We start from the raw sequence: 20,616 nt of genomic DNA, 5'->3' as shown, positions 1-20,616 counted from the left end.
CTTTTTAATTTTTTCTGTCTAGAGTGATAGTAGAAATATAACTGCATAAATGCAGTTGTTTTTTTGTTTGTTTTTTTTAAACAGAAACATGTAGTAATTTTAGGAAGAGGTGTAAACCTTGTTGATGTCTGAGATGAGCTTCCCGTCTTGAGGCACATAGTGTTTCTGGTTATTGGCTCTGAGTTTGCTTTGGATGGTGAACAGAAGGACCTCAAGGTTTCCTTTCTCTTGAAACCTGGACACAAATAAATAAATTTAACCTCTGTTATCCAATCATTTGACAAGATTTTCCTTTTTTTTTACATTTTTTCACAACTTAAAGCAAAAAATAAAGTCACACTCAGAACCAAACTCAAGGAAACTATTAATCTGGTTTGTTTCTGCACTTTTGTGTTGAGAAACAGAAAAATGCTAATAGTTAGCAACTAGCTGCTGTGGTAGTTGCTAACTGTAGAAACTACAGAATGTGGTTTCATACTTGATGGGCTTCTCTATAGTGCAGTAGGTTGTGAAGGCCTGCAGCTGTTGCTGGACTCCAGTCAGTGAGTTGGCAAATTTCTGGTTGCTGATGATGGCGATGGTTTTCTCGATCCACTCCAGCAGGTCCGACGCTAGAGCGTCGTAGCGGTTGATGATGGTTTTTGTCTCGATGCAGTTGTCCAACACCTGAGAGCGAGAAATAAAAAAATATATAATCACTGAAAAAGAAAACCTGACAAGATATGGACAATTTTTCTTCTTTTTTATTTGCATATTTTAATGTGTGAAATCAGTAATATAGTGTAGGAATCAGAATAAATGCATTTATATTACATATTAGAATTTAATAAACAACTTTACTTTTTGACTCATATTTTCTCACTGGTGTTTGCAAAACTAAAACTTAGACAAAAAAGCAAAACAAAAACAGCTCAGACAAGAAAAGGTGGCAAATATTAGCGAGCGAAAAATTTAAAAAAATTTAAATAAATAAATACAAATAAATGCTTTTTATATTTTAGTTGCTACTTTTACTTATTTTTTGACTTTTAAAGTTTTTGAATATTTTTTATAATTTTTTTATTTACAAATAATTTTTTTACATAAACTTTTTCTGCTTCCTAATTTGTATGTAACACGCTAGTGATAGCTCACATGCTACCAACAGCATTTAAGGTAACCTTAGCATTTTACATAGCTTTAGCTTATCCACTTAATTTTAGCTAACAGTGACTTACAGAGGACTAGGTCACTGCTAGTGAACCTGCTCTTGATTACTCACATCCTACTGGTAGTGTCAACATGCTAGTCATTCCGTGTGCTAGCAATGGCCCTCATGCTAATGACAGTCTACTGCTAAAATAAGCATTTTAGCTAATTTGTTATATATTAGCCATATTTAACACACTGAACAGAGTAAATCAATACAAGTTCACATGGCAGTGATGGCACTGAAGCTAACCTTAGCATTGTTGCTAATTTCCAGCATCAGATAATCATCATCTGGATTCCAACCAACTTTGGCAGTGCCCATTTAAATTTCTTCCAAAAATATATTTTTTTTATCAAATAAAATTTTAAAAAGTCAAAATCATCCCAACTTGAACTTTCTTGCACCGCCTCAGGCTTTGACAGCGTTATACCTGTGATGTCTGTGAGTGAAAGGTGCATCTGTTACCTTGCCAACCCTCTTCCCCTCCACAATAAGAGCCTTCATCTTGGAGAAGTAGTGGTAGTAGGAGACCACGTACGTAATGATGGACTTTTCATCTGGATTCTCCGTATTCACGTCTGGAGGAAAGACAAGAAAACAAAGCTCAGGCCAATGGAGGAACAACCCACCACTTTTCCTCACTTTCTTCTTCTACTACTCTTTAACTTGAATCATTTCCTGTTATATCAACTGCTAACGTTATTAGCCTTCTACTTTCATGAACATAGAAAATGTTCCAGGTTTAGTTTTCCATACGGTCATGGACGATGGTGGCCAGTACTGAGCCCAGGTTCTGGTTCTGCTGGAGGTTTCTTCCTGTTGAAGGGGAGTTTTTCCTCCCCACTGTTGCCACGTGCATGCTTTTTTTCCCTCAGAATTATAACTTTTCATTCAGAAAATTTGTCAGAAGTCTAAGGGAAAAAGTTAAAACTCTAAAATTAAAATCAAAAAATATGTTTTTAAAATTGTTTATTGCATCTAGTTTTTAAGTATTGTTGTGTTTTTTTATAGATTGTATAGAAGATTTTTTTAAATGACTATTTGTTCTTGTTTTTGGTTGGTTGGTGTTTTTATGTTTTCAGTTTCACTGGTGAGAAACTTCATTTTGTTTCACTATGTCTAGTAGATATTGATGAATTTGAATTCATTGGATTTTTTTACTTTTAATTTGAACGATGAATTGATAATAAAGTCAACTGACTTTGCTGCAGTGCATTGAATGTTTCCACAGGCAGCTGGATTTGGACTTTGGCTAATTTATTTCCACCATCAGCTGCATTTTTATTTGGCTTGAAGTTTTTTCTGGTGGATAATTAAGTTAATTGTTAAAACATTTGACATAAAACAAACTATACTTAGTTTTGCATGTATTTGAGCTTTAAAAGAATGCTGTATTTGTTGCACCAAACCGAAAGAGCAGCATTGGAACTTAGAATTTTCCATCAAACGGTATCTTCCTCACCCTCTGGGTCCAGGAGTTTGGTGAGACCCAGGTGGTGCTCGGCGACGTTGAAGGCTTGCTGCAGGTTGTGCGTCGCATTGGAGCGCGTCAGCTTGTGGAACTCTATCAGGTCCGGTCTGCCGGGCGGAAACACACACACTCTCATGGAACAAATTTATTTTAGCTCACTGGAAACTAACATCTGTGTCACATCTGTGGTGGAAACCCGGCCCAGGCTGAGCAGCTGCTACCTGTGTCTGTGTATGAGGGCGTTGAAGGCCAAACCGTCTCTCCAGCAGGTGGTGAAGTTCTGAATGTTGACCTCTGGGTACCTGCAGCAGAAATTAAAGATCTGTCAAATCAAAAGGTTCGGCACGGAGAAGGAGAGCAGATTTAAAAGTAAAGACGTGAAATCTTTGTTTAAAGGGCTTCCTTGAACAGGTTACATTGATATAAATTAAATACTTTTGCACATTATTCTTAGATAATGAGATTTTATTCTGCTCAGTTCTGCCTATTTTGAGCTATAATAGGGCCTCTGTCACTTTAAATCCATACAACCTGAGTCTGATTAAAATTATACAAACATACATCTTTGAAAAGCATTAGTAGTGTCTCCTGCACAACCAACACAAATGCAGAGTCATTTCTGAATGATGAGTCAACAACTAAACACCACTGTACAGCACAAAACAGTAAAACCAGCTCACCAAATGTGCTGGAATTCTGCCTGGGGTTTCTAGGATAAAGGTGATTCCAGAAGGTTTTTGAAATTTTACAAACACCACAAACAGTTTTTAAGCAGTTGGGCTGTTTTCAGAAGCAGTTGTACAGAAGACAATTAGTGCCACTGGAGAAAAAGAAATTCTGACTTTTTTAACAGAATTATGACTTGATTTCAGAAAATTGAAGTCAGAATTCAGAGAAAAAAAATTAAAAACTGAGAAAAAAGTCAAAAAAAAAAAAAACATTCTCACATTCAAGTCAAAATCCAGAGAAAAAAGTTAGAATTGTGAAAGAAAAGGTTCTGAGAAAAAAAAGTCTACATGTCAGTGGCACTAATCCTCTTCCGTACAGTTGAGACCCAAATGTCTGTCATTAAACCTGCAGGATGTGAGTTTGGGTCCTGGTCCTGCTCACCCTGCGGTCTTCATCTGGCACCACAGCAGCAGCGCGTCCTTGGCGGAGCGGGTCTCTCTGTTGTCCGCTGTGTTTATTTTGATCACCTGGATCTGAGCAGGAACACAGTGAGGCACAAGATCAGAGCTTTTCTGACATGTTATCCACCGATGATCAGTCATAAAGTCTGAATAGTTTGATTACATGATCTTAAATCACTAATAACTGCTGAGTAATGCATTTTTTAACCAGTTAGTGTGTGACGCTTCTCCAGTTTCAGGGTTACCGCCTGAAAGGTTTGATCATTGGAAACAATAAATATAAAACTTAATCATTAAAACAGCTGAGATAAACAGAAATAGTCACTAAATCTTACCAAGTATTTTTGTCTGGTTTTATACTTATTCACTTGTCACATAGAAAATCTCGTTATGACTGAAAAAAATCTGCCAGTCGAACTAATACTTAAAAATAAAATTAATAATTATTGACTTAAACAAGCTTCTTTATTTTTGTCTTATTTTTAGAGCACTAAGAAATGTGCACTATAAACTAAACCAAAATACTTGGTAAGGTTTTGTGTTTTTTATCCCTTATTTCAGAAGGTAAAACTCTTAGATTCATTCCACATTCATATTTCTTGTAATTATAATAATTAGATTATGAAAATGTAGCATTTCAGAACATTTTAAATATTACATAAGATCAATAAACAAAATATTATTTTAAATTCAATTTTGAGCTTCTGATAAGTATAGCTTCACATAGCATGTGACACAAATCGAATTTTTGGGCAAAAAATATTCTAAGCGGATCCTTCAAAACTGCGGTCATCTGCCTTTTCCCATCAGTTTTTCTTTCCACTCAACTTTCTAGGAATATGCTGTAAACACAACATTCTGACATAATTCTGGCTGGAAAAAATACAGCTAAAGATGAAGACATGTAAATCTAAATCTTTTTCTTGAAAGACTTAGATGGATATAAATAAAATTGATGCTTTTTATGAGCTTCTAAATACGAGAAAATCCACAATAAAGCAAAACCTTTTACAACAGATTATCATTTGTAAAGAGCAGCCTGCATCATCAGTCAGAAAGTGAATAAGAAATGTGAATTTAAAGCAAAATCATTGAAATTGTGACTTCAATGCTAACTGTTTCCTTAAGCTATTAGACCCAGATTGTTAACAAAGCCTGCTCTGCCAGTGACAGTGACATGATACAAGGTAATTGGGGACATGACACCCTACAACCAGCTGCTGTAGAGGCACAAACCCACTCTTGCATTAGAGGACACGTAAACAAAGATAAATAGGTCATGTAAAGTAGATAAACATAAAGAGATAATAGGAAAAACATCATAAACACTCGTTTCATTTACATGTCGAGAGCTTTCCTGAATATTTTGGATCATAAATCCAATTGAATCTATTTTTCTAATATCACTAAACAGACTTTTAGAATCTGACTCACTTTCAACAACAACTTCCTGTTTGCTAAACAAAGCACATGTGTGCATTAACCCTTTATAAATACTTTTACCTCCAAATTTATTGCATTTATTCTGTAAATATGTTAGCTTTACCTCTTCCCTTCCTGTCAATTATCTGTCTGTCTGTCTGTCTGTCTGTCTGTCTGTCTGTCTGTCTCGCCCTGTTTCTGCCTGTGTGCAGCCACTGCAGTGCTTTGTCTGCTGACCTGGCAAAGCAAACTCTCTCTTTCACCTCAGAGGCAGGAGGGAAAGGAGAAAAGAGGTTGAAATGAGATGAGAGGGAAAAATGCAGCATGAAAAGCCACATGGGCGGCTGAGAGCTCGTCTTCCTTTTGTTGTTTTTAGGAAAATGTCACATTCTTTCGCGCCAAAACATTCATTAAATGTAAATAACGCAGGAATACTTACTGGAGACGATCTAGATAGCTAGATCTATCCATCTAGATGGATTTTATATTGATAGCATAATTTATATATCAATCCACAGAATTATAACATATAGAAATGTTAAAATACTCTCAATAAAAGCAGATGAAAACATTAAAAGCATTAAATTATTGACCTCACGTTTATCTGTTCAAGGTTTTACTACCAGTGCAGATATTAGAACCTGAAAAGGTTTCAGGAAGGCAACACAACCAAAGGTTAAGGATTTCAAACAATATGTGAACATCTTTCCAACCTCTCAGCTAGCAGGATCAATTTAATTATTTATACTGTATAAATATTTGATTTAGCATTGAACTAAAATAGTGATCGTTGTTTTGTTTTTTTTCTTACTTTTACATTGGACAGTTTTTGGTTTTGCAAGTGTCCAGCATGTCTGTCTCATTTCTTATCAGAACCAAACTTTCTGTTATTAAAGGAGCACAGATTGAAGACTTGGATCTATTTTCCAAAAATCCTTCTGAATCAGCCCAGACACATCATTCATCTCTTTCTCAGTCCCCTGGGCTACAGAGGTAACACATATTATTAACACAATAATTCTCTTAGATGTGCAAGTAGCCTCTCCGAGCGTGACACTGCTGCGTCCCCAGAGACGGTCCGTTCTCTGTGAAATCTACAGAACGGGATGAATATTGCGAAGCAAGCACTGTGCAGTAAAGCAACGCTGTAGCAGTGAGGCAAATTTAAGTGAAGCTGGAGGCTTTTTGTACTTACACACCAGAAACCGGCTGCTGCAGTAGCTCTGGGCTCCTGAGTGACATTCAGGCTGAGCCAAACATGGCCGTCACTGTCGCACAAACACGACGCAGCAGCCGTGATCGCTTTCCCCAAACTGAGACGCTCAGACTGCACCATAAATAATGATGCTGCTACTGGCTGATTATATACCAGAGTCAGACATCTGATCACTTATCCTGAAGGCAACAGAGCTGAGCATATAAGATAACCAGAAAGGCTATTTATTGCACAGCTAATCATGTACTTGCAAAAACATAAGGTAACTATTTTAATCATTTAAGTTAAATAATGCAACATAGTGCCATAATCAAGTAAATATTAAGTTCAGTTGCTTTAAAAATGCCTTAAATATCAAACATGATTTAAAATAAATTTTATTTCCTTACTTAACGCCTTGAAATTGGGCCTCTGTCTCTTTAAAAACTCCAGCTCTTTCTGAAGCTCCACCTTCAGGAGGTCATCACAACATGGCTCCTCTATTAACCCTTTAATGTTTTCACAGAGAAGCAGCTCCTGTAACAAGCTAAGCAGTTCCACCAGGTGTTTGCTAATCGCTGCTGGCTAGTCTGAAGGAGCACAGTGGGGGCGCAGCTTCATCCTCGAAGGCGGAGCTAGGGCCACCCTGCTGAATGGTTGCCATGGTGATTAAAGTTTTCCCACACATGCATGAAAGAATCAAAGCAACACTCCAGGTATATTTTGATGAGGAGATGACTTTAAAAAGTAAATTTTATAAGAGGAGCAAACAGGAAGACATAACTTTTCCAACACTCACATCCTGCAGCTTTTTAAGGGGATTCATGACTCCATTACCTCTAACAACAGACTTTATTTGAAAGAAAAATATTTCAGATGTAATAAAACAGTAAAATACAACATGATGTTTGGTTTTTTGTAAATTAAAATAAAATATTGTCAGACATTTCTGTGTGTTTATGCTCCAATATATATACATGCAAGGTCCACAAAATTGACTTATTGTGTTTCATTTATAGGCTGTCGGTTAGCTTTCCTGCTTCATCAGGCGCCATGAGTTAAGGAAGTGAAATCATCATTTAGATGAAAAATATAAATGTTTTGGACTGACTATAAGATTATATATCACAAACAACTTTAGGGTAATGTGAAAATTACAACATATTGAAGCTAACATGTAGCCTTTGAGCTTACTGGGTAATGCTACCACTTTCTGTCAGAATGTTGACAAGAGGCTGAGAACAACATGTTGCGATTTTCATCATCCAGCTGAAACAATGACAGACGATTTTGGCTATTCAGGGTCCTTTAGTGTTGAGATCCAGTCCATTAGCCCAAGAAACAAATTAAAAGACAATGACCCGCCATGACAGAGTCCCAACAACCCGAAACGGGTTCAACCTGTTGACACAGAGACCGGATAATCTCTGAAAGGAACCCTGCAGTTCCTCCACAGAATATGGCTTCTGGAGAACAATAAAGCGTTCAGCAGCACTCCAAGGATAGAGGTCTAGTTAAAGTCAAGGTTCTCTTTCAAACATTTGGAACCTCTTTTCCCAAAACTCTGGTGTAAGTTTCACCAAGAAGACTGAACAATGTGGTCTGCCAGTAGACGTAACACTTATTTAACTTCAATGTCAGATATCCACCTTTACCTGCTATTCTTACGCCGGTTCTCTATGAATCATCGAACAGGCATGTCAACGGATAAAACGGATCAGCTCCAAGAGTATTTAATGAGTTTGAAATTTACCTGAAAGCGAAGGATGATGGTCCAGATAAGGCCGAGCGTGAGGCGGTGGTTTCCATCCACGATGTCGTGCGAACCGACGTTTTCCAGATGAACTCTCTGCTCTTTCAGGAACTGCAGAGCTTTGTCCACGTTTTCCAGGCTGTGGATCCGCATGCGACCCCTCGTAGGTCTCGGCTACGGGAGAACAGAAGGACTCATCACCGCTTCACTTTCACCTGACAGGGACTATTATCACTGCAACATCATTAGCATGGCTAATTATACACCAAGGATGATTTTTAAAAACATTTAATCAACTTATGTTCAGTCACCACATTCTGCTGCGTAAACTGTCTTCAAATTAAAAGCATGGATATAAACGTCTATTTACGTAAAGATTTTTTTAAGACTTTTTAAACTGATTTAAAAAATAAAGACCAGAAAAGGATTGCTGGATTATAATGTAGCTATAATCTAACATTTACTGGTGAGAGTCTAAAATGTGACAAAGCGTTGCTGTGTTAGCGTCGCGTTCTCACCAGTAGCTCCCCACTGAGAACCTCCAGCAGCCTGGTGAGCATGTAGCCGTCCCTAAGGTCGTTGTAGAGGTCAGATATGCGACAGGACACTCTGGCCAGGTGGGAGTTGACCCACTTTGTGAAGGTTTTCTTCTGCACTGCATCTCTCTCATCTGATGAATGAGAGAGGAACTCGTCAATGGGAAAAGATTTGAAATGGCAATCACTATTTTCAAACTTATCTGGTTTTAAAAAGCTTTAAATTAATAAAATATGACACATTTATCATCATTTAGTGCAAAAAGACATAACAAGTTAAATACATTTTATGAAAACAAATGAAACATCTTAATTTCTTAGAAAAACAAACACTTCAAGGCACCAAAAGCAGCTGCTACCTCTTGCATCAGTTGGACTACCGGATCCTGTTTCTGCATTTCAATCAGGGTGATTTGATTTGACTAGGCTGCTACATACAGTTTTTGGTTTCTTCTGGTTTTTGGTTTATTTTTTGTATTTTCCTCATAGTTGACTGCTTAACCACATGGCGGCTGCAAAACAAGCCCAAATTATCATCATAATAATAATAAATGTTATTTATAATGTCCTGTATATATCAAATTGAAATCTTCCACCACCTGCATAACGGTTGATTTAAGATGTTTGCACTGAAATCCAAACAATGTCCTAAAATCTATTTAAGGCTAAAATATTTTAAATTATGGCTGGAAAACAGACCAATAATAAGATCAACAGATAAAACATCTGATAGAATATTCACTGAACTCCTATCCAGAACCACAATGCATTCTGGGAAATGTCGAGAAAAGGTTACAGTCGTTCAAACTCTCACAAGTAGCTAAGCTAGGTTGGTGGAATCAACTAACTCACTAGCTCTTTGGTTTGACCTCTGACCTGCCAGAGCCTTGATGCGGGAACACTCGAACAGTTTGGCGCTGGTGCACTCGGTCTCCCAGAACCCGGAGCCGATTGGTCGGTTGTTGTTGTTGAGCTGGCGCTGGGCTTCTGCATTGTCCAGGTCTGGAGAGGCATTAGCCATCGCGCACAACGCCCTGCGGCACACCGAGGGTCAGAGTCAGCATCACAGGCTCTAACGACATAAACATACTGAACAAAGACATCATTCATGAGATTTCACCCCAAGAAAACACATTTTAAAGTGCATTTATACTGAGATTAACCTTAATTATTTGCTTTACTCAGAATTGCTTCAGACATTCCAGAAATACAGGACAATAAAGAACACTCGTAATGTCTTCAAAATAATGATGGACTCTATTAACGTTTTAATTAAGTTAATTACATTTTAATTTTAAAACGTTTTTCATGCCTGAATTGTAAAATTACTATTTCATTTTCCTGATATTACGACTTTCTTCTGGTAACGGGTTCATTCTCGTATATTTTGACTTTCATCGTATTATTACAACTGTTTCTCTCATTATGATTACATTTTTACGTCATTTTTCTCATATTTCTACAACTTTTTCTTGAATTATTATGACTATTTTCCCACAATATTATGACTTCATCCTTGTACGTTCATTACTTTTTTATTCAATATTACAACTTCTCATATTACAACTTTTTTTCTTGTATTATCATGACTTTAATGTTGCCATTGAGAGTTTATTCTCACAATATTATGAGTCGTATTAACAAGAAAAGTCCCAATGATAATACAACTTCTCATTGTTACGACTTTATCCTCTTATTTTGACTTCATTAATGACATGAACGCTCAGTTTCCAGGTAAGGGGCTGTTATTAATATCAAACACCTCCTGACTTTGGATTTAACCTCAACCAGATAAAAAAAACATGAAAAATACACAGAAACATTCACTAAAAGATTCAGTTTAAAGATTAGTCTTAAATAATAACTCACAACCCTAATATAAAAGGTAACTCTTGTCGGTTAAGAGGGGCGAGTTTCTAAATGTAAGCATCAAAGAGTGCAGCTTTGCTAAAAATAAAATCTCTCTGATGTTTGTTAAAAAACGAGGAGGGGAGTGATGCGTCCTCCCTGCCATTTGTTCCTCTGACAGCTAAAAACAGAGCGATGAAAATAACTTCTACAAAAGAAAATGTTCAGCAGTTTCCATGCAGTCATGTAGAGCTAAACTCTGAATTTCTTCAACTCTTTAATAAACTCGCCCAAACATTTCCCTCCTGGAAGGCAACTGCTGTCATTTTGACTGATGGGAATTTAAAAGAGTAAACTATTTATTCAAATATTAAAATGATAAGAATGACATATTTAATCATATTCAATCTGTATTTGGTTTAATTGATATTCAAGAACCAACAGTAACTACTGTCAGAACCTGGCTCTGAAAGATAAGCAACAAAATTAAATGATTTCACTTCAATTACAAATGATTGATGTTTTTTTTTTAGTTTTTTCTTCAACGTTTACATCTGTACACTGGAAACAATTAATAAATACAGTTACTTTGTGATATAAATCACTTTTTTAAAGTAACTGATGTGTCCTAAAGAAGCCCATTTCAAATGGAAATGTTTCCTAAAAGGTAACGGGTGGAACTCTGCTGGGGTTGCTAGGTAACGGGTGGAACTCTGCTGGGGTTGCTAGGTAACGGGTGGAACTCTGCTGGGGTTGCTAGGTAACGGGTGGAACTCTGCTGGGGTTGCTAGGTAACGGGGCAGTGCCTGCTGATTACTTTGCAGAGGTTTTTGAAGCGGGCTCATTTTCCAGACAATAAATCTTTAACTTGTCGGCATCAACGGCTGGTTGTTATTTTTAAGGAATAGAAACTTTCGTAGAAGTACAAAAACATCCACAATGTGAATTTTACTATATATTTCTCCTTTAAGTGAATAGCTAGCAGTCGTTCTTTAAGAATCCTCTATCTGTGTATCTCTATTTATGATGGGTGTCATTAAATTTGTATAAATTTTTGGAGAGAAAAAAAACAAACTGGTGTCTCTGTTTGTTCTTTGAGGTTGGCAGGACTGAAGAACATGCTGCTTCTTCCACCGGGGGGACGTGTGTTTTATGCATGGTGGGGTCCCACTGGGAATTAAGGCCTATATTTTTACCAATTTCTGTCAAATGGAGGCCAAATGGGGGAAGGGATGGATTATTTTAAATGCAAATATTGAACACATATCACCTTCTGACCTGGTACATCCTCATTTATATCAAAACTTTCACAAAACGTGAAAATTACAAATATAACAGCTTTTCTGATGTTGGAGTATGTTTTATAGAAAGTAAAGGTTTAGTAATACAATCTGGTTATGCTTCTAGCAGCAAAAGAAGAATAAAGGTAATTTTATTTATATATCACATTTTCAGTAACAAGGCAATACAAAGTCCTTCAGAAATTTTCTGAGATTCATCTCAAAATCTTTGGAGTTTCAAAACTCAGAAACGTTCTGATTTTGAAACTCAGAAATTTTCTGTTTTTTTTCTGAAAAATGTCAGATCTATCTCAAAATTTCTGACTTATTTCTATTAAAAATTTTAACTTTTGAAACTCAGACATGTACTTGTTTTCCAAGATTTGTTATTAGCTTAATCTCCTTTATTTTTTTCTTGTGTAAATGTATTTCCTGTTTTGTTGTTGTTGTTTTTTTTTGTCAACAATGCTCCTGATGAGTTGCCATAGTATTTAACCCATTTTGTGACAAAACACCCATAAAATAGACGCCTCATTTCATAGTTTCATGAGTTTCTTGATCATCTTCCCTTTTTTCCCAGCATCTGTTCTGGTTTCTGAATAAATCTTCAGAGCCGAACAATAAATAAAGTCTCATGTTTGCCGTTGTTTTGTCCCTTGAAGCAGAAAAGCGACCCAGTGGCCAGTAAGGAAATGTCAGCATGGTGGCTGAGTCGCGGGGAGGAGGGGCTGTTGAGCACTTAGCCATTTTCCCCGGGGAGAAAAGCGGCAAAGCATTACGGATCTTTCTATGTGATGATCAGGCAGACGAGGGACTGCAGTAACGCCAGTGAAAGAGAACAGCAGGAGAAATAAGCTGCAAACTGGAGCTAATAAATGTGACGAAAAGGAGCAGCACAGACACGCTGCTTAATCTGCTGTAGTTCAAGTTCTTCAAATACAAAACAGCACAACCTGTTTCAAGAGCACAATGCATTTTTACTTAATTTTCTTTAATTTCCTTAATTGCCCATTTTAATGGATTTTCTGAATCATTTGTCAAATGTGTTTGAATTAACTGAATTTTTATTGTTTTTTTAATATGGCATTTAACAGTTGTTACCTTATTTTACTGAGTTTTAATTCTGTGTTTTTAGCCTCTGCTATTATTTAACAGTATGTAAAATATTTTATTAATATCAGTTATAGCAACATTTAATTTCTCTTTGGGATCAATAAAGTAGTTTTGAATTGAACTTTATCTTTGAACTAATGGATACAAATAATTACATCAATTTTAACGTCTTAAAATGATGAACAGTATTAATTTTTCATAGTTATTTAGTTTTTTACATCCAAACATCCCAAGCAGGAACCTTTGGATTGCGTTTCCGCAATCCAAAGTTGTTGTTGTTGTTTGCACATCTGCAAACAACAACAAGATTGTTTGTCTTAGACGATATATTTATTTCCCACCATATATTATTGTTTCATCACCCAGCTCTACTTGAACTAGGACATCAGTCAAGTTACAGCTAAATTCAATTCTCACAGGTTTTTGTGGAACCGGTAATTCTGTGTGAAACAAAAGCCTAAAGGCCAAAACGAATGAGAGCAGAGTTATTTCTGGACAGGATATTTAAACTTATTAGGACTAAAGTCCTAATAAGTCTCTCCCTCTGCACCTCAACACCTCCGTATTTCTCTGACACCACAGAAGAAGAAGCTTCTGGCCAGAATCGGTGTCAAGCTGCACTAACTGAGTGATGTAATTTAGTATGTCTCAGTCATTCATTCTACTGACAAAAAGCATCACTTCAGGGGTCAAGAGGTCATGATCGGGCAGGACGTTCAGAGTAAAATTTGGCCCCCCGAATCTCATGTTTGACATGGTGTGAAAGATTGGACCAGTGGTTTATAAGTTAGTCCTCCATGCATGTTTCTCTCCTTATATCCATATTAGTTATTCATATTAATGTATATTTTTAAAATTACATTGTTTATTTGTTTTTATGTGGTGAGAAAAGAGAGAAACGAAGATTTTCAGACGTGGCGTCAACTCCTGCCTGAGGCTGAATGATTCTTGCACAGCTGAGTCCAATAATTAAAGGGGATAACACACACACACACACACCCACACACACACACGCAGACTAGAGAAGTCCCTCTAGCTCTGAGTGATTGATGGACATCTGGTGGAGGAGGTTTAGCGAGAAACAAGGCATAACAAACTGAGGGTATCCACAATAACACAAGGGGATGTTTAATTTTTGCAAAGAGATTCCTCATAAGGTAACAGAAAATCCCTTAAAAACTGACAAAGAGGGAAGCCGAGCGGCTCAGTGGTGGATCAGCTGTGTTATATGGCCAGGCTGCAGTGCTGCCCTTCCCCCCGTCGAGCTGCTAATGAATAAAAGCCACTAGAGCCACAAAACACTTAAAAACAACTGAAGACACATAAGTGACTGAAGTCTTTTTCTACATGTCAATAAGAGAAAATAATTAAACCACAGAGGTCAATGAAAACATGAACAAAGCGTCTTTAAATCAGCTTTGATTAGCTTTAAAAATGGAAAGCTGGTTAAAAATACTGCACTTTTCACATTTTCATCAGAGATAAGAGACTGCTTTAACTGCAGTATGTATTCATTCAAAACGAAATGTGTAGCTCCAGACTAAATATTTAGGTTTTAAAATAAATACTTACATAGCAAGAACACCATTTAGCTGTGGACTAATCTAGCTTGCTAAACTTGCTGATATTGTTTCCCAATATTAACAAGCAATAACACTCACTAATTGTATTAGCTTGCTAATATTAGATAGCAAGCTAACTAATATTAACTTGTGAATGTTATATTAGCTTGCTAATATGAGTTAGCAGATAAATTGCTTGCTAGCCAAAGTTTAGTTATCAAGCAATTTATCTCACTGATTAACCAGTAAGGTAAAATTTCATCTTGCTAACTAATACTCAGCCCCAACAAAGATTATGTCCAATTAAAAAGAAAATTAACACCCTGAGAAATACATTTTCTCTTGTACAATTTTGCTCCAATTAAAAGTTGTACCTTTCCACAATCTTCAGTTTGAGGTAATGTTACTGCAATAAAAATAAATATTTATCCTAGCACTAAGTCCAGAGGTGCTCCAACAGATAAAAGCCCTTTAATTTCTTTAGCCAAAATATATGGAAAAACAGCATATGTCAGCCACATTAAGAGGAAATACTTTATATCTATTTACTCCTACATTGGATATCTCAACTTAAAGTAGAACAAGTCAGAAGACACACTATTTGTGTTAAATACCGATAGTTGCAACCCTAAAAAAATTGCAGCACAAAAATTTGGAAAAGCAGGTATTTATTTCTAATACAGCTGAAGACACAGAGACGCATCTGAAGTGCAATCACGCAAACCCACTCAAACCGCCGTGGGGGGAAACAAAGTACTCAATCTGAGTAAACAACCTTTCTCTTATGATGCTGCCCTACAAACCAGAGAGAGCTTAAAAATGGCCACCTGGAGAAAGAGGTGAACTCTAATCTGACATTTCTACTTCTGTTTATTTTTTAAATCCAGATCTTCTAAGCGTGTTTTCACACCTGATAGTCTGGTAGACTTAGTTCAACTTAGGACCAAAGTTGCTGTGGTTCTCTTTCACACTGAACTGTGTCAAAGCTGTTCCCCTCCTCACCTGTGGGGGCACTGCACCAAAAACCACTGAAAGAAACAACACTAAAACCTCTGAAGAAACTGAGCGCAACTTCCTTCTTCAAATGTAAACAAAAATGGAGTGGCATCAAATTTTAGCAGTTGTAGAATTTCTCTTTTATCTTTAGTTAAAGTATATGAGTCATTTCATGAGATCGGTGTAGAAGAATCCTGTTTTTTGTGTTTGGTGAACCATTTCTATGTTGAGAGGGGAAATATTAGGGAATTATTGACTTAAAACAAACTCCTAATCATGAAGAAAAACTACTTGTAAATTAGGTTTTTCTCATTTTAAGTGTGGTAAGATATTTGCACCAGAAACTAAACTTTGTCTGGAGATAGGGGGCGCTGCACAAAGGACCACTGCAGGAAACTACACAAAAATCCCAGAAGAAGACACTGAGCGCAACTTCTTTTGTCAAAAATGTGAACAAAACTGGAGTGGCGTCAGATTTTAGCGCTTGTAGGATTCTCTTTTATCTTTGGTAAAAGACCAACAAGTCATTTCTCCTGCTGGCGCTAAACTAGCAAGTTTGCTTTGGTCGCATTTACCCAGAATGCCCTGTGTTTCCTTCTCTTAGAGCGGTCTCCGGTCAAATTGCACCAGCACCATAGTTCATGCAACAGAGGCATTTTAATGCTTGAATAATTTAGAAGTAAGAGGTAAATAGAAACAGTTATTTAAAAACATCAATAAGAGAGAAACAAAGCCTTGATGCAGCCGCTGATAGTAACCAAACTACGTCACATTATGATGAAACCAGGCCCACACACACACACACACACACACACACACACTGTCCTCTCCCTCCATCAACACTCCAACCACTGTCCTGCTCACCTTGCTGTAAAAAAGTTGTGTTCTTTAGAGCCAACAAGCCACCGCAGAGACAAACACTCTGATATTTTCAGTTCATAAGACACTGAAGCTGCTGGTGCCCTTGAAGCAAACTCTTTGGGTCACCAAATGGTGCAGTGGAACCGTCTAGCTGCCAAATTTACTGTGCCCAGTGTTCACAGTCGCTGGTTTTCTTTGAGATTTATGGTGCGTTCCCACCAGCCCTGTTCAGTCCAATTTGATCCAGTTCCTATTTGTCTACAGCGTCCAGTTTGTTTGTCTGATGGAGACCAAACAGCAAACACAAACCTCAGTCTGGGTTGGGTTCAAGTGAACACTGGTTCGGTTCGAATGCAAATGTGAACGCCAGTTGAACTGGAGACAGAAAGTGGACTAAACGCAGGGCATTCTCAGTCAACAGAAACCCAACAACCAAAACAAACGCATTAGCCTAGCACCAGCAGGAGAAATGACTCATATACTTTAACTAAAGATAAAAGAGAAATTCTACAACTGCTAAAATTTGATGCCACTCCATTTTTGTTTACATTTGGTGAAGAAGGAAGTTGCGCTCAGTTTCTTCAGAGGTTTTAGTGTTGTTTCTTTCAGTGGTTTTTGGTGCAGTGCCCCCACAGGTGAAGAGGGGAACAGGTTTGACACAGTTCAGTGTGAAAGAGAACCACAGCAACTTTGGTCCCAAGTTGAACTAAGTCTACCAGACTATCAGGTGTGAAAACACACGTAGAAGATCTGAGTACTCGTTTTTGCCATGTTTGTAACAATGGTGGTTAGAAACATTTCAAGTGTGAACAATGGTAGTTTTTCACGTAAAGAATCTTCAAGTTTCTTAAAGTTCTTAATACATCGAACACATCTGGTTTTGCTGCACCTTTGGCTTGCTTTCAGGTGAATAAAATAGTAGTCAGCACATTAGCTGCATTTGCCCGGGAGCTCTTGTTTTGCTAACACTAAAAAAAGTGCGAAGGGGAAACAGAACTGTTGTGTAAACGGACTTCAAAATAAGAGCCTGAATGTGCATAAACTTCAGATGTCAAACTTTGTTCAACTTAAAGTTTACAAAGACAGCCAAATAAATTATATCTATTCAATTAATTGTTTTTAATTAATTATTATAGATAAAATAAAATCAAAATGTCATAAAAACGGTGCAAAGTAGTTGTGTTGTAGGAGAAGCTAAGTGTGCTAAACATTTTCAAAGTTAACAAACTTGGTCTAAAGCCGAATTAAAATAAAAAATTCTGTCAAAGTTAACATAATTCTCTGCATTTATGCTGGTTTACCACAACAAAAATATCACACTGAAATACTTTAAAGAGGTGTTAATACTTCTGCATTTACATCTGAAGTAAATGCATCTTCTGTTTAATGATAAACTGTTCTGATGTGAGATGGACTTTCTTCAGCACCGAGATCCTGGAATAGTTCAGAATAAGGCTGACGGATTTGATCAGTTTTTATTTAGAGGTTAAATTTAGAGATAAGCTGCAGGAGAAGAGGAAAAAGGAGAGATGCAGACCGAAGCTGCCGAGACAGAAAATACTTGGAGGAAGGGTAGGACAAAAACAGGCAGGCTAAGAATGGAGATTAAAAGAAATAAAGTAACACTGAAAAGGGAGATTAAGTAATGAGAATTATGAGAAAGGGAAGAAAGAGAGGAGCATTTCACCAAGATGAACAGAGTGAAGAAAGAGCGACAGCTGCCAGTTTTAATCAGTCACAGCCAGCTAGCAGGAAGGTCTAGCAGGAAGCAGACAGAAACATGCCACCATTGTTTCCATCAATAAGCTTTCATACAGTTTAGTTTAATAAGCACTCGTTCAGTTCAGAACATTTAAGTAAAAGATGTTCACCCATCTCAAAACAACTCCAGGATCAAACTCAGACAAAAAGCAGCGTTTTCAGTACAAATGTTGGAAAGATATTCCACTAATATTTTGGTGGATTAAAAAAACGCTGCACCATCACCCTCCAACTACTTCCTGTCTTCTTCTTCTTTGTGGTTTCTGCCAGTTCTGTCATGTGATTCTTATGATGTGAAAAAAGCGTTTCCAATACAGTTTTGAAAAATAAACCAATTTCATTTAAACTCATCAACAAAATCATTTCACTGCCTCTGAAGAAGACCCTGAGTGCAAATTTCTTCTTCCCAAAATGTAAACAAAAATGGAATAACATCCGGTTTTAGCTGTTGCAAAATTTCTCTTTAGCCTTTAGCTAAAGACCATGAGTCATTTCTCCCACTAGTGCTAAACTTGCGCGTTTGCTTTTGGTTGTTTTTACCCAGAACGCCCTGCACCATAGTCCACTTCCTGATTTTGGAGCGGTCTCTGGTCCACTTGGCATTCACATGATTGTGACTGAACAATCACAATCAGGTAACCAAGTTACTTTTAGTTTCTATAAGAAAGCTTCATATATGAAACATGACTTGCATGGGTTTTTGCAATTTGGCGCCTTAAAATTGGCCTGCTGTCTTTTTAAGAACCTACTGCTGTTTCAGAAACTCCACCTTCACCAACTTCAACCATCACAACAATGCTTCTCTTTATGCTGTTAACAACCACTCTTAGGTCTGAGAAGTGGTTGGTTTAAAAGGTTATCACTCTCAGGTCCACCAGGTGTTTGCTAATTGCTGCTGCTGCTAGTCTGGAGGAGCTCGGATGGTGCACTGTTTGAGGTGGAAAGAGGAGCTTTGGGGAAGTTGGCCGGGAATTCAATGATTCCTCAAACATGCATGAAAGAATCAAAGCAACAATCCAGGTCTGTTTCTGATGAGGGAATAACATTATACACTGAAAAAAAACAAAATCTTACAAAGTATTTTCTATATTTTCTAGTGCAAATATCTTATTAATGTTGAAATATGTTTTTCAGCTTGATATAATATCTTGTAAGTCAATTACTCCTTCATATTGATAGTTATAAGGGAAATAATCTACCAATGCAAACTCCTATTCTTCTTGAAAAGTTACTTGTAAGTTACTTTATATTTTTTCAAAAGTGCTAAGATATTTGCGTTTCTTTAGAAGTTTTTAGATAAATCTCAATAGGATACTTGTGTATTTACAGTGATATAATGCTAAAAAAATGTTGATTTTACATAATATTGGAAGTTTAAAACACAATTACTTTGCATTTTTGTAACATTTTGTAATATTTTCTCTATAACAATGAATTTGATTAAGTAATTATACATATATATAAAGTTTCCTGGTGAAAATTTGTTTGATGAACCACACAAAATCAGTCCATAGGTTGGTCCTTCTTCCACACCTTGGACACCCCTGTTGTTAACTATTTCCATACTGTGTATGTGCTGCAAGACGATGATATCCAATAGTTGATACCAAACTAATATAAAGTAACACACCAAGCACGATAGCAAGTTGAAGGCCTTAAAGAAGCCCAAAAAGATGCAGCAACACGACAAAACTCCACGAACCAGGCCGCCATTCCGCTCTCCAATTTGTTTCTATTCACAAATAAGACGATCAAAACCAGCCGGCCAAAGCGTGAATTATTTCCACGCGTGGATCACGTAACACATGTGTGAACACGTCAAACAGCGCGTCCAATCCACCGGATCACTGCGGTAACCTGCACCCAAATGCAGGCCGGCTTCCCTGCAATAAAAAACACACCCCGCACCTCGAGTCCTTCCTCTCACGCAAGGAATGACACAGTAAAAATATAGCTTTTTTTATTTTTTTTTTCAAGCCACACCGTGAAATATTGGGGCCTTACCGTTAGATTCGCCCTCGGACTGCTGCTTGCTCGAGTTTGGATCGATAAGCGGAACGGGGATGAATGCGGGGGGGAGGCTACCGCAGGAAACGCTTCATCGGGACAAACGCACGGAGCGTGCGGCGCGGGGACAATGCGGCCGCAGCAGCGGGAGACGCCGGTCGGGAGGTGCAGTCGGTGGAGAGCCGGTGGAGGGCGATGATGATATCCATAGAGGTCCTCCGCTTCCACCTGACACGGCCGCTCCGTCCTCCGTTTCCTCCTCCTCCTCTCCGCCGGTGATACTGGAGAGAAATAGCAGCATCAATGGAGAGAAAGAGAGACAGAGAGAGAGAGAGAGAGAGAGAGAGAGAGAGAGAGAGAGAGAGAGAGAGAGAGAGAGAGAGAGAGACAGAGAGAGAGAATCATACAATTACACCAGCAGCCACCACCAGGGGGCGCACATGAACTCTTTTTTTTTTTTTTTTTTTTACACATATATTGTCAGTTTGT

The 20,616-nt window shown here is 37.5% G+C and overlaps 1 protein-coding gene across 2 annotated transcripts in view; it reads right to left on the bottom strand.

Moving 5' to 3' along the window:
* LOC129358717 (spectrin beta chain, non-erythrocytic 4-like) overlaps positions 1-20,616 on the bottom strand; it is a 77,936-nt gene that overhangs the window by 55,269 nt on the left and 2,051 nt on the right. For both annotated transcript variants that reach the window (XM_055027811.1, XM_055027812.1), the window contains exons 2-11: positions 20,125-20,408; positions 9,576-9,733; positions 8,682-8,833; positions 8,164-8,337; positions 3,774-3,865; positions 2,885-2,965; positions 2,655-2,770; positions 1,658-1,770; positions 479-666; positions 118-235 (exon numbers count right to left, since the gene is read on the bottom strand). In XM_055027811.1, the coding sequence (XP_054883786.1) occupies positions 118-235; positions 479-666; positions 1,658-1,770; positions 2,655-2,770; positions 2,885-2,965; positions 3,774-3,865; positions 8,164-8,337; positions 8,682-8,833; positions 9,576-9,720 (1,179 nt within the window). In that variant the 5' untranslated portion in view covers positions 9,721-9,733; positions 20,125-20,408. The remainder of the gene's footprint in view (positions 1-117; positions 236-478; positions 667-1,657; positions 1,771-2,654; positions 2,771-2,884; positions 2,966-3,773; positions 3,866-8,163; positions 8,338-8,681; positions 8,834-9,575; positions 9,734-20,124; positions 20,409-20,616) is intronic.

This window comes from Poeciliopsis prolifica, unplaced genomic scaffold (assembly GCF_027474105.1).
Source record: "Poeciliopsis prolifica strain line A6 unplaced genomic scaffold, Auburn_PproV2 SCAFFOLD004, whole genome shotgun sequence".
Classification (NCBI taxonomy): Eukaryota; Metazoa; Chordata; class Actinopteri; order Cyprinodontiformes; family Poeciliidae; genus Poeciliopsis; species Poeciliopsis prolifica.
This window is presented reverse-complemented; position numbering and strand designations above follow the sequence as displayed.